The 19,485-nt window shown below is 42.4% G+C and overlaps 1 protein-coding gene across 6 annotated transcripts in view; it reads right to left on the minus strand.

The window, feature by feature from the left end:
* Positions 1-19,485, minus strand: part of LOC142585632 (glutamine--fructose-6-phosphate aminotransferase [isomerizing] 2-like) — an 81,532-nt gene that overhangs the window by 30,272 nt on the left and 31,775 nt on the right. For 5 of the 6 annotated variants that reach the window (XM_075696592.1, XM_075696575.1, XM_075696567.1 and 2 more), the window contains exons 3-7: positions 18,007-18,096; positions 15,881-16,006; positions 8,525-8,712; positions 6,795-6,856; positions 6,620-6,699 (exon numbers count right to left, since the gene is read on the minus strand). In XM_075696592.1, coding sequence (XP_075552707.1) covers positions 6,620-6,699; positions 6,795-6,856; positions 8,525-8,712; positions 15,881-16,006; positions 18,007-18,096 — 546 coding nt within the window. Of the gene's footprint in view, positions 1-1,661; positions 1,680-6,619; positions 6,700-6,794; positions 6,857-8,524; positions 8,713-15,880; positions 16,007-18,006; positions 18,097-19,485 lie in introns of all 6 variants that reach the window. The other variant, XM_075696583.1, reaches the window with a different exon arrangement.

The raw sequence follows: 19,485 nt of genomic DNA on the forward strand, positions 1-19,485 counted from the left end.
GAGAAGGAGGTAGGGCACAGCTATCAGTTGGACACAGACACAGTGAATTGAAGGGGCCACGAAATAATAAGCTCTAAAGCCACTTTTGACCATTGATTACACGACCACGCCACCTAAGCAATAAGAATTCAGATCCACGTAATGCATGAAAGCTGGCAGACTGAAATTGGTAGTCTCAGTTGTTCCGAGTGCACAAGGAAACTGTTACTATACCATGCCACATCACCATCCTACCATACTCTTGTCATGAATTGTTCCACATATATGAATGAACACTGCCTTGCATGGCTCATCAGTGTGGCTGACTTTGCAGTTACACAAGTCATTAAAAGGTCACTAAAAAGAAACACTACATTAAATAAATGCAAATGCATAGTGTTGAAAGAATAATAGAGGATAAGTGAAATTGGTTAAAGCCTCGAAGTGACTGTAAAGCATCTGAGGAACTGGCCAAAACAGCGCTGGGCTACACTGGGCCACACTACACTGCAATCTCACTGCCACAAGACTCCGCCCAGACCAAGCCCATGGTCGAGTGAAATGGTGACCGAGATCCAGAAAAGTTGGATCTTGGTCAGATGTCCTGCAACCCCACAACCGAATGGAATTAACGCCGAGGAAGAAGAAGATGCGAAATACTGGAAGTAGCTGTTTCTATACTGTTGGTTTGACCTACACAAGATGGCCGCAACCTCCCACTTATGGCACCACTGAGTTGAGAGTAGTAAACAGTGAGGGTATAATAAGGAAGAAATGGTGGCTAGGGCAGCAACACCAGTTCAGGTGCTCCTGCTTTATTTCCCCTTGCAGGACAACGACTGTCATCTTGTGTAGGTCAAATGGCATGTGGGGAAAGTGCTCTAGCAGAATTTCTCATATACCCTATTTATGAGCCTAATTGATAAGAAATGTTTACTGCTAAAAGTAAAATGAAGTCCAGAACTTCCTTTCATAAATTTTGCAAACCAACTGCAGTGGTGGTATGAGAGTGTGGCATTACGAATTTAAAGGTATTTTTGCATAGCAGCTGAACTGTCCTTGCGCACAGGAAAAGTTCCTGAAACTTGCTAGGTTGAGTATTTGGTTCCTTTAGGATACACAGTAATAATCATTTATCAATAAACATTCAACTAATTCCAAGCAGATGCTGTCAAAATTATAACATCGCAGGGTGCTAGAGTGGAAATATTAAGGTGTTGCTATTCATCTTCCATTGCTGCCTTATCAACCTTCTGCTCGTGGTTATAGTGGCCTTACTGGCATACCAGAAGCTTAATTCACTGATCCAGCTGTATATTCCTGTTTGCTGTCACTTTAAAGATTTCTCAGTGTTTGCAACAAATACTTGCGAGTGAAGAATCTGCAAACAACCATGAGAAGTGAAAAATGAGAGCACTAATGTAAACCATTAGTCATAACTTGTGCACTACATTCATATTTCGAAATAAACATGAAGTATTTAACCTTACATGTTAAATAACATGTGATTATATGTTAAATGCACATATAAAATGTCGCAATGTTCAAGAGATGGAAGGCTTAAGAGTAAAACTCAACATCATGGCCCCTCCAATTCTGATGTGTTGTATAACAATGCACAAACGATATCTAAAACTTGTCAACTAAAGAAAGGCCCCAACTAATTACCAAAACTTACGTACTGTGCTCCATTGTTAAGGCTGGTTGCAAAAATATAAGAAGAAATCACATTTCTTTTAGTACACAAGTACATTTTCTAAAAGACTATGACTAAGACAAAATCATGGCTACGTAAATAGTTAAAATAAATCTAATTGCAGTCATAATTTGCATAATAATTACAATAATAATTTCAATATGCAATTGAAAACAAAAATATAGTGTGACCACCTATTTGTAAGCCTATAAACTTAAGTTTGAGACACTAATAAACAGCGTGTCAAACTGAAAATTGGAAAAGGTACTTTCATGTGAACGAAACCAGAACATTTTTAATGCATGTAATAATATACAAGTTGAACAGTCTGTTATTCCAGTCATATCCAATTTGAAATTTGTCAACAACCTGCGGCCACATATCACAGGTCTATAATGGTTGTTAGTGCCCATGAGGAAAATAAATACTGCAAGGCTGCCTTAAGCATTTTGTCCATCCTATCTCTACAAGAAATAATGAACCAATACTGAGGTGCACTGGTTTCAAGAGCTTTTGCAATATCTTGCAGTTGCCTGTGTGTTTGTGTATGAGCACGTCCTAATAGCAACGCTTTTATTAAAGGAAGAGAAAAACTTGATATTGCGTCTGTTGAAGCCACAACAGAGTTTGTAAATAGGAATCAGCATTTATGGCCTAGTTATGCAAGAGTATGACTCTATAATCGTTTCTTTCCTCAAGCCCAACTGACACATGGAACCACGTGCTATACACACCTGATCAACGTATCAGTGGTCAAAAAGGGGCTATAGTTCCTAATTCTTTCCCACCCCCAGTGGGGGAGGAAAATAAGCAGGTGCACAGAGCAGTAAGGTGAGAGAAGTTCGTGTTCAAAATGGGGGAGCTCTTAGTTGAGATAAATAAAGTGGGGGGGGGAGGGTTGTATTGCCAGTTTTTCTGATCAAAGTATGGGTGAAAAGAAAAAAAGGAAGCCTAAAAGAAACAGGTGTATCAAGAGGTGTCCAGTTAAGAGTAATAAGGGGGCAAATGGTAAATGAGAGCAACCAAACAAGTACACTTACTGTCAAAAAATGATAAAGAAAAGCCGATTGACCAAATGCGAGATAACTAAAGAAATGGGACAAAAAAACAAAGATAGTAAATTATTTTGCAGTAAGAACGGCTTGTTAGAGAAAAAAATATCCTTTGTAATTCTTTGTCTTGTTCAGCTGAGGCAGATGCGGACACCTGTCGTATGCGCATTGCTTGAGGAGGTTAGCTTGTCTATACAGATGGCAAATTGGCATATTGGTAAATGTATTAAAGTGGAAAGTTGGGCGAGTTGGTATACATTCATAATGGTAACAGTGCGATCAAGACAACGACAAAGTGAAAGGGCACCAGGATGAGCGCTGACTCACAACTAAGTTTACTGAAACACACATCAGGTATATAAGCGACACAGGCGATCGTATGGTCAATTGAGGAATGCACGACCGGGCCACATGCATACAGGGCATCTGTTACCATATCGAGCTATTTAGGTACGCTAATTCCTGCTGAGAAAGTGCAATCGAAGGCTGGCTAATGCACCCCGTGCCCTTTCGCTCAATGTGGGCTGCTTCCACGACTAATCTGGTGGATTAATTAAATCAGCGCTCGTCCTGTGTCTTTTCACTCCGTCATGGTCTTGTTCACGCTATTACCATTATGGACTGGCAAATGCATTTTGGTGGCAAGTTGTACACCTCTAACCAATCACATGGATGTGGGGGAATGGAAAGCTCAGACAGCAGCCAATGCCTGTCTGGGTGGCCTGCCTGGTGGGGGCTGATTCAACTGCTGAGCAGCACTAGTAAAGGTAATTTATGTATGGCGCGCATTGCCAGAGCCTTCTGGTAATCTACACATTTACTTCAATGTGGCCATGGTAGTAGCAGGCTCAAGGAGTGTGCGCTGCCAGGGTAGCGACGCTTCCTACGGTTAGACATGTACAGGTAACATGGTCAATATCCAGAGACTTGCAAGCTGCCAAATATGCATAGCCACACAACATACTGCAGTAAGCAGTGCCCTATGTAGGTTGGGTTTTACTCATTGGAGCTTACTGGGAGTGAGGCATCTAGGTAAGAAACCTTGCTCACAAGTTAAACTAATCTCTCCCAAAAGTTGCAACACAGATTGGAAAGTCATTCAAATAGAAGGGTGCCCTTCATAGGTTTTCAGTCACTTTGATCACACTGTTGACTTAAGAGGGACTAAGTGGCACCATTTCGAGGCATGTTTGTGAAGATGTGGAGAATGCTTACACCACAACTTGTACTTCTGCTCAGGCAGTGTGCTATTTTGAAATGCCCTGGCAAAGTCAAGTGTTTACTTTTTGTATTTAACTTTGCAATCATTGCGTAGCCACATCAGATGCGGTAGGCCCAGGCACATCACACTCGGCAGTGTGTGTAGGCAACATATTCCAATGAAAACTAAGTAAATAATGAGAAGCTGCAAAACAGTCTATATGAACTGTACAAATAACCATCGAAGGGGCCCTCTACGAAGTCAAGCGTAAAAACAGGCATAGCCAGCACTGAAATACACTACATGCCTTAAATGTTAACATCTCTGACAGATCTGTCTGGGTAGTCTGACTCCACACACTGCGATTTCTATGTGCTGATGTTTGCTCTGAAGAGTACTACATTTCAATGCTTCTTTTCAAGCCACTTTCATGTTTTCAGTTATTACTTGTAACATTATGATAAAGCTGGCGTAAGTGATTGTGCTACTGTGAATATCTTTTCACTTAACTTGTGGACATTATTCAGTTTCAACCATTATGGACCATTATTATTATTTATTTGTTCTCACCAAAGATTTGAACCAGAATAAAATTTTTCAGAACTGGAAACAGAATGACAATTTTCAGTTTGGCACCCTGGTATGTAACAAACAAAATTAATCTTGATCAAAGTTAACTGCATCAGTATCATTTCCTAGGCTAGCAAGAAAACTGTGACAACAATTTACTCGGCCAAATGCATGCAGAGTGTCAATGGCACAAAAAGTGAGGCCGCCATCAGTAACCAGTTTGTATAGGGTCATCCACTGTCAGAACATGGGGGTGCACAGTAATGGGAGCACTGTGCAGGGCCACACATGTAGGTATGTGGGCCCAAACTTGTGCATGGGCACAGGAGCAATGGTGTGGGAAGAAAATTTTTTGGAGCATTAGCTCTTGCATGTCTCTCTTGGATGAAGGGCAGAGGGAAAGGACCGCTTACACACAGCCAACTTCATTTAGGATGAATGGTCTGTATGCGTAGTGTGTGCGTGGGGGGGGGGGGGGGAGATAGCAGGCTGTGGTCTTAGTTTTTTTTTGTTTTCTTGGCTTTCCTCCATTCCTGCTATGCCCCCGAAATTATGATTTAGCAGTAAAGCACCCAACACAATTTGCAACATCACCACGACATGCTTGCATCATGGCAGAACAGGCTTAATGCATGTGAAGTTTTATTGAGTTGATTGCTTTAACAACCTGCAAAATCACTAGAAACGTCCAATAAAGCCCACTTTACACACCTAGTGCAGCAGCATCTTTTTAAAAATAAATCCTTAGGTTATTGTGCTGGTAGGAAATAGGCAATGCAAACTAAAATGAAAACTTTTCATAAATTTGAATTCCTAATTGTAAATTAAATTGTGAAGTGTTAAGTGCCAAAACCATGATCTGATTATGAGGCATGCTCTAATGGGGGACTTCAGATTAAATTTGACCACCTGGGGTTCTTGACATGCACATGAGCATTTTTGCATTTTGCCAATTTGAATGCCTGATCTATATAAAGTTCCTGCACTGCCAATCACTTCAACATGTGTGAAGCATGTTTAGTAAAAGACAAGATAAGTCAAGCAGACCAATTGCTTTCCCAGGTTCATAGGAAAACGGTGCATACTCGATAAAGATATGACGTGGGATGCCAAGCGGTGAGACAAGATCGGTAGACTATGATCATATCAACTACACTAAGTAAAAAAGTACTATAATGGGAACCTGAAAAAACTGTAATAAGGGCAAAAAAATAATTATAGGTCACTTATGTCAGTTTTAGTTTAAGTATGTTCTCTCACACTTGCATTCAACTAGCTACATGATGAAAAAAAAGAAGCCTGAATGGGAAACCTTATATCAGAAAAGCAAAACTACGATTCAGTTTGATATAAAGGACATACTATTACCATGCTATTAATTACTTCGGTTTGCAGTCTACCACTGCTGGCTCCTTTCAAAATATGTCAACAAAATTCTTGAATCTTTTATGTTTGAATTATTGTGTTCACATTTTATATATGTATGCATTTATTATGTGTTTATTTATTTATCGATTTACTTATGATAGAATACATATGCCACAATGCTCAATTTTCTTTTTATTGTAGAAGGAGTTTACTTGCATCCAAAGATTAACACGAGCAGCACTGTCGCAGTACACAATTTCGGCCCTCAAAGTTGGAGAACATCTTCACTGCACCCCGAATTGGCTCACCTCACGATTTACAGAAGAAAGGGGTAGGTGGTAAATACCTCAGGAAAAATAAGAAGCCACAGATGCACAGGCCCCAAAATTATGTGAGCAATGTAAAGCAACCTCTTAGAGGTTCCTAGCAGTTTGTGCAGTTCATTCTGCCAAGGACAATCAGCAAACTTGTGCTTGATGAGACCTGGGCACCTAGTTTTAAGATGCATGAATCCAGCACTGTGTATTTAATTTGCTGAGAAATGCAATGCATGAGGACATTCCCTATAAACAGCAACAGCACAGGGTAACACTGCTGACTACATGTTCGAGTTTAAGTAGATGACCCTGTACCCTCTGGACAAGGTTACACAGATACATACAGATCTTAAATCAGCCAAGAGTCATTAAAACAGTTAGGAAATTCACGACATGGGTGATAACGTTGGACATTTAGGAGGTATGACATTCTCACCTTTGCTGTACAAGACTGGGATGAACTCTGTTGAGAGATAGGACTTGGTCTTCAGGCCAACTAGCAAGGGGCTTCCCCGCCTAAACAGGATTGAAGACCATATAATGCTCCAAACAAACTGGTAGTAACGACAGTGTAAAAAAAGAAAAGAAAACATACTAAAAAACTTGGTTACCTTGTGGCAACACATTGGTGTGGAAACTTCTTGCTCTTGAATACCAGTGCAAAAGCTCCCTCCTAAAGAAGAGAAATCTTATTTGGAGACTACACACTATGATAAGCAGTCACAGAAGGAAAAAAAGAAAGACCTAGAAGGCACCCAAGGCAAAATCACTATTTTAGGATGAAAGGATGAGCAAGAGATGGATCATACTTGTAGCATGAAGCATAACATAACTTGTATTTTCATTTTTTTTTGTCGTCGGAAACTTCAGCTGTAATCATTTTCCTGTACTATATACACACTATATTATAAATTATACTTTTACTTAATGTCAGGCTCTGTGCAGGAAAGAATTTTCCCTTTATTTGTTTATTCAAAACCTAGATTCACAGAAAAAAATTTTTGAACATCTGTAGCTTGTTACACGTAGGTTTCATTCATTATGAGGTAACCCCTTTTGCATTGTGTGATGCGTACTGGCTGGGGCATGAATGCGTTGTGCATATGGTTCTAGCAAAAAGAGCAACTATGAAAAAAGTTGAAAGAGCATGCGACACTAACAAAAGCTCCGCTAGCCCTTATGAGCTAGAAATGCGACACTGACCCACCCTTGAATGTTAGTTCCTGAAGTGTGCTAGTGTGATTCCACCCACTCTTGTGGTGTAGTGCCTATGGCTTTCTGTCCTAGAGCAAAAGGTCAGAAGTTTGTTTCGCGGCCAGTGATGGTGATGTTTCAATGGAAAAATTATGCAACAATGCTCTGGTACTGAGGTTTCGGTGAACTAAGAGGCAAAGGGGGTTGAACAAGCTGAGCCCTCTCTGTTTGCAAGGACGTACAAATTACTATTCTGGTAACTTCCCACCCCCTCTTTATAGACATCATACTACAAACAGTTACATAGCCAACATACTGAATGCTTGCAAAATGCTGCAACACAGGTAAATATGTCGGAAAATGAAACAATTGGTATAAATGCAGTACCAATACTCAGTGGCACATTCAGCAGGCATAGAAATGTTAGTTACAGAGTGCTTGAACTTTTACAACTGGAAAGCAGCCCTGAATTAAAAATTAAATTAAATTATGGGGTTTTACATGCCATATAACCATGATCTGATAATGAGGCCCACCGTAGTGGGGGACTACGGAAATTTGGACCACCTGGGGTTCTTTAATGTGCACCTATATATAAGTACACGTGTGTTCTTGCATTTCACCCCCATCGAAATGCGGCCACCGCGGCTAGGATTTGATCCTGTGTCCTCGTGCTTAGCAGCCCAACAATATAGCCACTATATAACCATGGCAAGTAGCCCTGAATGAAGGACACCACTGTTTGTTTCTGAACCCCGTTATTGTACCATCAATGAAATCTCTAAAAGCAACACAGTCATACTTGATAAACAAAAGCAAGTGATAATGGTCTTGTATTGATGTCATGACAGAAAAGCACCTTTTTCTTGGTAAGAAGTTAGGAAACAGTATGTCTCAACCGATTCATTAACAACGTCAAAGTGCAAAGGTAGTGTACTATTGCACAGTGTTTACTAAATACTGCAGAGATACATTAGTATGTTTTACATTGGGACTACAGAAAATGTAAGAGACAGAAATACTACACGAGGGAGTCTAGAGGGCCCAGGAGTATAAAAATACAAAAATCGCGAATACATCAAGGCCTTACTGCACACTGCAGCTAATTCCGTATTAAGGGACACGACAATAGCAGACAAGAGCTCACCAGCTGCTGGATGACCTGTTCCACCAACTCCCTAAAACATAGGTCTGGATGGGTGTCATGGAGATGCTTGATGAATTTTGCAATGACCTCCGTGTCAGTGTCAGATTCAAAATGGCATCCCTTCTGAAGCAGGAACTGCTTGATGTCCTTGTAGTTGGTAATTATGCCATTGTGAACAACCACAAACTCTGTATAGATCAGAGCATGCATGGCTGCAGGTTAGACTAAAACACACTGTATTCATCAAGTTTCAAGTAGAACAACACATTTGAAAATACAGTCATACGGCTAAGCTTTGTAGATGACAGATAATAGAAGTAATGGCTAGAAAATACAACTAAGGCTATCCAGAAAGCTGATGACAATTGCTGACCAACATTTTTTTTTTTTTGGACATGAAGGGGCCCAAAAAAATGTCCAAATTACTGGGAAGACCAAAAAAGGGACTTCAAGGGAAAAATTGATTTAGTTTTTTTTCCCAACATCCACAGTACAGAGGACTCAGAAGATACATGTTTTTTTTTTTCAGTTGAATAATATCTTCATAAGATTTCATGATAATTGCGGCCATGTAGCCATTTAGCCTTCGCACGTCATTGCGGGGGTGCTAAGTGCGGATGATGCATTCAACCTCGACTGTACTCCAAATGTTCGGTCACAGTTGCACATTGACTATACCAAGAAGGTGGTGTTGCCACCTACTATATATCGTCACATTGTAGCGACGTTGGAAAACACAGCAGCAAAAACTGTGAATCGCGAAACTAACTTTCTTATTGGGCGAACATGTGCCCAGAAAACTGGTTATACTCAAAGCACAATGATAGCGGTGAGCACAGTCGGCGATCAGCAAAAATCTGATCCAAGATTCAAGCACGTCGGCTTTTACATATGACTCATTGAAGAGTCCAGCACAATTGCTGGTGCTTGTGTGCCTTCTTAAAAGTACTACACAATTAGTGTTTCGCATATAATCTGATTACACAAGGTTTGGCGAGAACATATACAACAGATAGAATCAACAAGAACATTCGAGTAAGTTCCAATCATGCAGGCACGTCTTGTGCTGAGCGTTAAATAAGTTGTTAGCAGGTGAAATGCAGTCCACGAGAAAAGGACAAATAAAGACATGTATCAGTGCCTCCCTCCCCCCCTCTTAAAAAGTGTTGTCCCAATGTTACAAACATAAGACCAAAAAAACTAAAGCACACGTAGTAAAGAAAAACAACAAAGTGACAAAGAAACAAAGCTCCAATGTTCGCCTGCAGGCATAGAAAGGCTTAAGGTGCGCCACATGAATGACTTCAGGTTGTGCACGGAGCCACTCGGATTGCAAAATGCTCTCTAGAACGGCCTTAAAGTCCAGTGAGCCAATATGTCGGATGATCTTGTAGGGTTCAAAATAGCGTCAAAAAAGTTTCTCAATAAGTCCACGTCGGCATACCGGGTTCCAAACCCAAACACATTCCCCGGGCTCGTATTCCACATACTGAGACATTCTTGATGCACACGCAGGCATGCTGTCGGCCTTCTTCGGCACACTAGAGATAGGCCTCGACGTCAAGGTTGTCTTCCTCAGCGACTTGCGGTACATGGCGTCAAGAGTCATTGTCGGGTTCCTTCTGTAAACCAGCTTGAATGGCATGATCTGCATTGTTTTTTGCACTGCTGTGTTATGCGTGAAGGCTCCGTAGGGAAGGACTGCATCCCAGGTCTTGTGTTTGACGTCGACGTACATGGATAACATGTCAGCGAGGGTCTTATTCACGCGCTCTGCAAGGCCATTTGTGTGCGGGTGGTAGGCGGTTGTCCTGCAATGACTTATCTGGCTGTATTGCAGGATGGCTTGACTAAGCTCTGCCGTAAAAGCAGTTCCTCTGTCAGTGATTAGGACTTCTGGGGCACCATATTGTAACAGGATGCTTTTGATAAAGAACTGCGCCACTTTATCTGCAGTACATTTGGGTCGGGCTTTCTTTTTGGCATAGCAGGTAATGTAGTCAGTAGCCATGATCATTAGCTTATTCCTGTACATTGACACCCGAAATGGCCCCAATAAGTCCATTCCAATCTACTGGAATGGACGGCAAGGTCGCTCAATTGACTGCAGCAATCCCACTGGCCTTGTTTGTGGCGTCTTGTGTCACTGGCAGTCTCGGCATGTTTCGACATAGTGGGCAACGTCGATGGTCAGGCGTGGCCAGTAATATTACTCTTGTATCCTCAATAGCATACAGGAGAATCCCAGGCACCCAGAAGTCTGATCGCCATGTAGGATGTGTAGTACCTCTGGATGCAGTGCTGAGACAATGCCTGTTTTAATAGATGCCTGCCACGTCGTTCATTTTCCCATTGAAGTGGAGGTTCCCTTGATTCAGGGAGTCACAGAAAGATGGCACTCGTGGCTGACTGTAGTTCCTGTTGCGGAGGAAATGACAATTTTGAGACTGGCACACGCTTGACCAATGGCTTGGCGAGAGACCGTGGGTCCTGCCTCTGGGATTGCAACAGACACCACAATAATCTCGGAGGCAGGGGCACGTGATTCAAGTTTGGAATAGCCACCGCAACTAGCGCTTGCAACCGACAGTGGTGGAGGGGAGAAAAGAAGAAGTGAGGGGCGGAACCAGCTTCTTAGCTCACACTGCAGGCATCTTTTAAAGGAGGCATTGGTTGAGGGAACAACAAGAAGGTAGCTGGTGCATACTGGTGAGAAGTGCTTTACGCGTACATTGTTTTGCCGGGAAAATGAAGAGAACCCTCACCTAAATGCCCTAGGGACAATGTCAGTGTTGTCTTTCAAGTACTCAATGAGGTTTTTTAGCTCTGGGTCTGCTTGTTGCTGTTCAGTGAAGTGTTCCACACTTATTGTTCCCAGAAAGGTGTCGATATCCTCGTCATTTTGTGGTGGTGGGTCAATGGGGTGATAGGCACTCACCATCACAGTGTTTCTGTTCCGACTTGTACATGATGGTGACGTCAAATTTCTGGAGTCAGACTCCATCGTGCGAGGTGTCCTGAAGGGTCCTTTAAACTTGCCAGCCAACATAAGGCATGGTGGCCACTTACGACTTTGAAGGCCTGCCATATGGGTAAGGGCAGAATTTTGTGGTAGCCCAAATGATGGCAACATTTTTTTCTGTCGTCGAGTAATTGGCTTCTACTTTTGACAACAACTGGCTAGCATAAGTAATGACTGTTTCAAATCAGCCTTTTCTTTGGACTAACACGGCGCCGAGTCCTATGCTACTTGCTTCGGTGTAAATTTCAGTGTCGGTGTCTTCATCGAAGTGGGCGAGTACTCGTGGTGACTGCAGACGTTTTCCACTTGAACTCAGTGTCGTATTTTGTGAGATATGTCAATGACTTAGCGATGTGTGAAAAGTCTTTAACGAAGGCCTGTAATAGGCGCACAGGCCAAGGAATCTGTGCACTCCCTTCTTGGCAGCAGGCTGTGGAAAGTCAGCGATGGCAGATGTCTTCTGCAGATCAGGATGGACTCCAGATTTGCTGATGACATGGCCCAGGCAAAGCGACATTTTTCCAGCTTCAGAGTGGGCCCTGATGACTTGATGGCTTCTAGTACTGTCCCAAGCCGCCTAAGCTGATCATCGAAATTCCTGGCAAAGAAACCAACATCATCCAAGTAGACGAGATAGGACTTCAACCGCGCTAATGCCGTGTCTATCACAAGCTGGAACATTGTAGGTGCCTAACGCAGCCTGAATGGCATTACGAACTTGTAGAGGCCATCCAGCATGATGAAGGCTGTCTTCTCGCGATCCCTCGAATGGACTTCTATTTGCCAGTAGCCAGTCTTGAGATCCATCTATGAGAAATACTTAGGTGACGCATTGGACTGGCTCTGCAATGCTATCTATGGGAACTGGTATACGTCTTTCATAATACTGTTCAGCCGTTGATAATCCACACAGAAATGCAAGGTTCAGTCCTTTTTCTTCACCAAAAATACAGGAGATGCCCACAGGCTCTTCGAGGTTGGATGATTTCATCGCATAGCATTTTATCAACTTGTTTTTTTATCCCAGACAATGCACAGCATCCCGTGGGCGTCCGAAAATATCCCGACATCAAGACATCCTCTGGGCATTCATGGGACTTAGGATTCAGCGAAGAGTCAGCCGGCAGCATGTTTGAAACATGCACAAGACGGCCCAATATGCTGTGCATTTCATAGTTTTACACGTAAGCGTAGATGCCCCGTCTGTGAAATCGGCTATATTATTTATTGCTGCGAGGGGAGTGAGCACGGGAGGCAGAAGGCACCTGGAGGTGGAGAAGAGAATCGCTGCGGTGCTCGCTGGTTCTTTATTCTATAGTGCCCGCTGTGAAAGTTTGCGGCAGCTCTTGCTCTTCTTTGCATGTGTAGCAATATGCGCTTTCATTGTGGCACACCAGGCGTTGCACCGTCGAGATCAATGTACATGTATGCCTAAGGATGTGCAATATGTCAGTTCGAGTGGTTTATAATGGTATTTGTCTTGTTGGCTAGCTGGATAATTTCAGGGTTCCAACAAAATTAATGTCGCATGCCTCGAAACTTTTCCACTAGCTCAAAGCTGCATGCCTACCAATTTGCAGGGTTGGCCTTGCTTTGAACTTTTGCCTAGTACCTTTATAACTAAAGCTGTTTTTGTTCCTGTGATGAAATTGGCTCAAATTTGTTTGCCATTTTTTCTTCCTTGCAGCCATGCTCAGAGACGGGCAGGTGTCATTTCAAGCAACTGCAAATACAGTTACAACTTGATCTAACAAAACCCAATTTTACAATGTTTCCGATCTAACAAAGAAATTTACGTCCTCCGGCAGGTACCCATAAGGTTCAATGTTATCAACCCGAATTAACGAAACTAGTTGGCCGGACTTGAGTTAATGAAGTTTTTCCTGCAATAAATGAGTAAAAAAAGTGCCATTTCTTTCTAATTTTGACAACGACAGGTTCTTCTTTGAGCATGCACTCTAAAGCTATCGTGTTAAGTCATCTAGGCACCATGGTTTCATCCCTAGCTTTATTTTGACGAGGGTGCACATTGCGCCCATGCATGGAACAGTCAACTCAACCCCGCCTCAGTAGGGGTGGCAGTAGTTGCTTTCGTTATTTCATAGTTTATGCAACAGACGGCTGGATTAGCGGCACGTACAATGCCATGGTAGCCTTGGCGTGTCGCTACGTCACAATATTAGATTTCGAAGGACCGAAAAATTCCTTTCTCAATTTTACAAACTTCCTGATTTAACGAAATAATTTGAGCATGGTCATCACTTCGTTAAATCGAGTTTCAACTGTATCAAAGAAATAGAAAATGTGCAATGTCGTGGTTCTGTCATGCAACAGAGCGAGCAGCCATATGGAAAAGAAAGGAGTGGCTGCTGTTTGCTCAGCTGCGAGTGTGTGGTTTCCTACAGTCTTGGTTACTCCCTGTTTTCGATGTAATATAAGGTATAGCATTTTAGATGGAGGTTTGCCTTAGCCGTAGGCTCTCATGTACTCTCACTTATTCAATTTCTGATGCCTCCCCAAGGCCTTTTTGGTCTTAGAGTGCTATTCTCTTCACTGATGCATTGCTTTTGGTGACTTTGAAGATCAGCAAGCAACGCAAACCTAATGAATTTGCACTGTTTAGGGTCATACGTAATATTCAGTTGTATCTATCATGGTCAAATAGAGGCTGCATTCTCTCTGAATTGCAAGATGTTTGGAATCGAGACACCATATCCATTTCACAAAAACCTGATAGTGCATATGCTCACTCACAGATTTCTTTATTCTCTCCTTAATTATCTTGCTTCTTAACTGAATAACTATACAGGGTGTATGTTTTTTTTTTTGCTCAAGAACAGAATTTTCAGAAATTGCTTGTGGCAAATAGTCCTTGATCTGGGTTGCTTGAAGCGGCGGGCATTACTTGGTGTATGTGTAGTGTTTTCTGCCACACGCAAGCTTTGTTCGATATCAAGGAAAAGCACTCCTATCAAGAAACAAAATGCCCAGTGTGAAGCACCGCAACCGTTACGTGGATTGTGTGCAGGGGGTTGCGTACAGAATCCCCTTGAAATGCGGCGCATGCTACGTAAGTCAGACAGGCAGGTGTCTGAACGATTGTCTGTGTGAACATGCAAAAAAATGTTAAGAATGGAAAGGAAGGTTTCTTAGCCCTGCAATGCAGCGCATGCGAATGTAACCCTCTGTTTGGAAAAACAGAAGTAATCTTCCCACACAGGCATGATCGAACGGGCATCATTATTGAATCGGCTAGTATGGCATGTGAAGTATGCCTGTGCATAAGTGAGCCAGCCCTGGCCTTATCACGAAGGGAGATGGCATTCTCAGACAATGGCAGCACGAACATTGAGCAGTGATGGCATCTTTATAGTGTTTTTCATCTTTATTGTTTGTTTTTTACATATATATTTTTATGTAGTTTTCCCTCTGTTTTTTCTATATAACACCTTGTTTCAGGCAATAAATATTTAGTTGGTAGTAAGCGCTTGTCCTTGTTTCTTCCTGTGACCCCTGTCCCACTTCGCGCTGTTCCACACGGTCTAAAACTGCAGCACTAGCTCGGTTATTCACGCTGACGTTGACAATGTCCTCACGGCTTGGGCTTGCAAGGGTTTTCAGTCACACAACAAAGCACGTCCACTATATGTCACATTGTAGTGACGGTGAAAATCGTAGTAGCAAAAACTGCGAATCGCAAAACCAACTCTTTACTGGGTGTAACTCTGCCCAGAAAACAGGTTACACTCAAAGCACAACGGTAGTGGCGAGCACAGTCGGCGACCGGCGAAAATATGATTAGCGGGTTAAGAGTGTTGGCATTTATTACATGACTTTTAGAAGGTTCCAGCATAATCATTGGTGCCCTCGTGTCTTTCAGAAAGTACTACACAACTGACGTCGCGCATACAATCAGATTACAGAAGGTTCGGTGACAACCATCGGTAACATTCAAGAAACTTCCAATCCAAGCAGGCATGTCCAGTGCTGAGCGATAACAAAGTTGTTAGACTGTGAAATGCAGTCTCTGAGAAATATATAAATAGGTACACATGTCAGTATATATGTTTAGCATTGCATTTATATATATACATACTCATTAGTTCCCACAAGAAGAACCTAAATTGAAAATTTAAATATATGCTTCAGAACTGAAGCAATAGCTATACTTCGAATGGTATTCCTTTTTTGCTAGTAAGTTTTTCACCTAATGTAAAGGCATTTTTATTTGGCGAAGGTATATATTGCTGCCCATTAGCATCTTCAGCTATTAGCAGCATTCATAAAAAATTTACGAAGTTTAACAAATTTAACAAAGTTTTATGTACACCTACCATTTTCGGTGTCTGAACGTTGTGGGTGGCTGTTGAGGTCACTGGGAGCACCATGGGTTGCCCAACGTGTGTGGGCAACACCAACGTGTGTAATGTGCTCATGATCCATGTCCAGGTCATCCTTTCCTGGAAATCGAGGCCACTCTTTGAGAAATAGTACGCAGAAAATTTCAAAGAACAGCCCCTGCAGTCTCTCAAAGGTCAGCATAAGAATCAACTGCTCATATGCGTCTTGTTACAATAATGGGGATTTATCGGGTATGCAAGGTATTTGAGGACACACTGACAGCTTCAGTAATGGAATATAAGTTTCAGACAAGATTCAATATATTCATTCCAAATATTTTAGTGTTTGTTTTACGGCTTTTTAAGACTTAAATAAAAGCATCTTCAGCCTCAATTATTTACCGAATTCGGCTTCAATAAAAGGTACGTAACCGGACCAGATAGTGCATGTTGATGTTGGGCAGTGCTCATACAATAGGAGCCTTTTGAGAGTTCCTTGCTTTGCACAGCTGTTTGTTAGTTTCTTTACACTGATGCCCCCATACACAGAGCATAGCAGGTCTAAATATTGATAATTTTGATGCCACACTGAGAGTGACGTGTCCGCAGAAATTCACAGCCAGCCATTCTTGGATTGTGCAGGCCCTGTGAAAGCAGACAAATCCAATACTTTGAAGTGGCCTCTAATGAAATTGTGCACAGGCAGTTTCAATGTTGACTGTCTCCTGAAGATGTTCGGAAATGGCCCATAAATGGATTTTCAGGGTTCTCACTCATCATGGCCTCCACCTGCTGGAGAAAATTCAGCACCTGAATGGCATCTCAGCACTGGCAGTCATTATTTTTCTGTCACAGGCGATAATTGGTCATGAACTCTTGTCTCACCCCTAAAACAAAGGATTTCTCGACAGGCAAGAAGGTGGAAATTTCCAAGTCGTTAAGGTCAGCATGGTAGAGGACTAGGGGAACATATGGATTCACCTCCTGTTTCATACTGAAAGCAGTTAGCCCGGAATAAATGTGCTGGACAGGTGACAGAGGGGTCAGTGTAGATGACAAACGCCTACACAGGTGCAACGAGAGAATAATAGTGTATATGACAATTCAAAGTCGCGTCCTCAGATACCTCGTACGACCGGTACAGCCCAAAGCCACATGAAGGTTATGATAGGTACTTTAGTGGAGGAATAGCAATTTAAAATTCATGTGGTTCTTTAGCATAAACACAAATTAAAGGTAAAGTGTTTGAATAGTGCAAGGGCCCGAGAAGAATATGGGAAAAACAGCGCTCTGTCATTCCTGTATTTTTCTCGCACACATGCACTATTTAAAACCTTTACTATGGCATACCAACAGGCGCGAATGGCCACGATGGTGAATATATTAAAAGGCTCGTCTTGAAAGCACAGCTTTAACATATATAATAATCACTACTAACCATTATAACAACGTTCTTATTTCCTATATTTGTTATCGGTAAAGTTGGCTTTATTGTATTTGTCCCGGTCCAGATTGCTAGCAGACATTCTTTTTAAAAACCAAATTGAAAATTGCATGCACTTATACAAACAATGCACAAGTCCCATGCAGTGCATGCACCATTACAGCCAAAGCAGCAAACATTAATGGTAGACTACCATACATGACATATACAAGTGTCTGGCCACCACTGAGTGGTTGCATGTGCACCCCCAAACATCACTATCTGTATGTGCATAGTCAGCACCAAACAAGTGAAAATCAAAAAAGTACATATTTTATACCAGCACAATAAATGAATCTATGCTGGCTTCAATTGTTTATTGCTTGAAAGCATTGTCCTCCTGGCAACTTACAGACACAGGCTTCCCTGAAATCCACACCTACATCATAAATACAGACTCATCACTAAGCAACAGCACCATGAATTACTACTTTTTGCAAGTTTATCACATTATTTCTTCTAGACTTAAAATACTTATGCTTAGGTGATGGAGCTGATACACACAAGAACAAGGGACTCATGCGATAGTGAACAAACATCATTACATATTCTTGCAGGTCAAGTTGTGCAAGAAGTGACAAGAATGGAGCCAGTAGCACTTCATGCTTAAAAGCAGGAACATAAATATTGCACTCACGCCATATGCAGTCCTCAAGCACCTTGACTTTTCCAATTTTACGAATGATGGAAATGTCATTGCCTTGACAGTCTTTGTCAAAGGCAATTCCTGGGGGGTAAAAAGGACAATAAAGCATACCAATAAGAATGGATTGGATTAAAGTAGCTGATATAAAATAAGACACCACACAAATTAAAATGTCAATTGAAAAAGACTAAAATCATGCATGCACGCACGCACGCACCCGTTTAATTCCGCTGACAGTGAAATGAGCCCATGATGACCGAGCTGAAATTAATGCAGCTTTACAAACTTTAACAAAAATAAAAAGAAAGGTTCAACCAAGTGTCGACATTAAAAGAAGGCGAGGTCAATATACACTGTGGTTCAAATGAATAAATAATTGAACATTAATTAGATCTCTCTATTCTCTCTTTTTCATACTCATTATTAAATCGTTTTATATGTTCATATCGTATTTCATGCGCATTACGTTGACTTTGTCTTGTTCAGCATTGGCATTTGGTTGACTTTTTTTAGCATTTGACACTGTAATGTGCCCCGTCGCCTCTATTTTCTTGTTCTCTTTCACGCTATATACCGCGAGGCATAGGGCCTATCAGCCCAAGTGTACAGGACTTCTTCAGAACACACACTCCAAGGCTCAGGCGATGCACTCGCATGGCTGACAGCTCTGCACTGTGCCTGCTTCTGATTCAGTTCTCCATCCTGAACTCAGGCTGTCAGGATTGGGGGCTCAATCCCATCGCTCGTGATCCGTTGTCAAGATTGGAGTCCGGCATGAATTCGAAGGTAGCTGGCCCATGCCGTCGTCCAACTTATCCACGCTGAGGACGTTGATGAAGGGAAGAACTGCTTCTCATCGAGAACGAGGAATATGGGTTTATTTACAGTATTTAAATCAGTCTAACATGACTGCTTGAGAAAAAGAGTGTCAGTCCAACATGACTGCATGAGAGAAGTGTCTCAGTCTAACATGACTGTTCAAGAGAAGTGTGTCCAGCATTCGCACCACAGCAGTTTTTAAACACTCGGTCCTCCCGCGATACAAGGCGATGCGAACGTTCGTTTTCTCATTGTAAACTCGCCGCCGCCCCGCAGGACCGTTTACACACACAAAGGCTCACACGGGCGAATGTCTGGCACCGACGTCAGAGGGGAGCCGTTCCGGGTAGCTTGGAGCCATTCTGGGTAGCTAGCTCGTTGTCCTGCGTCCCCGTCGGCGCATGGGAATCAACAAAAAACGGCTTTCCCGCGGCAGCTCGCGCACGTGTAGCAGATCAGGTCCGCGCAGGGGAGTTTGGGCACAATAGTTCGCCCGCCGAACTCATTCCGTCACAACGGCGATTTAGTCACGCTGTGGCTAGAGGATGGCGGCGGTGTCAGCAGAAAGCCCGCTTCATCGAACGCATCCTAGCTGAAGCGACGGAGAGTGGGGGATGCGCGTCTTGTTCCCCGGTCGTAACTGGGTGGCAA

This window comes from Dermacentor variabilis, chromosome 1 (genome assembly GCF_050947875.1).
Source record: "Dermacentor variabilis isolate Ectoservices chromosome 1, ASM5094787v1, whole genome shotgun sequence".
NCBI classification, from domain to species: Eukaryota; Metazoa; Arthropoda; class Arachnida; order Ixodida; family Ixodidae; genus Dermacentor; species Dermacentor variabilis.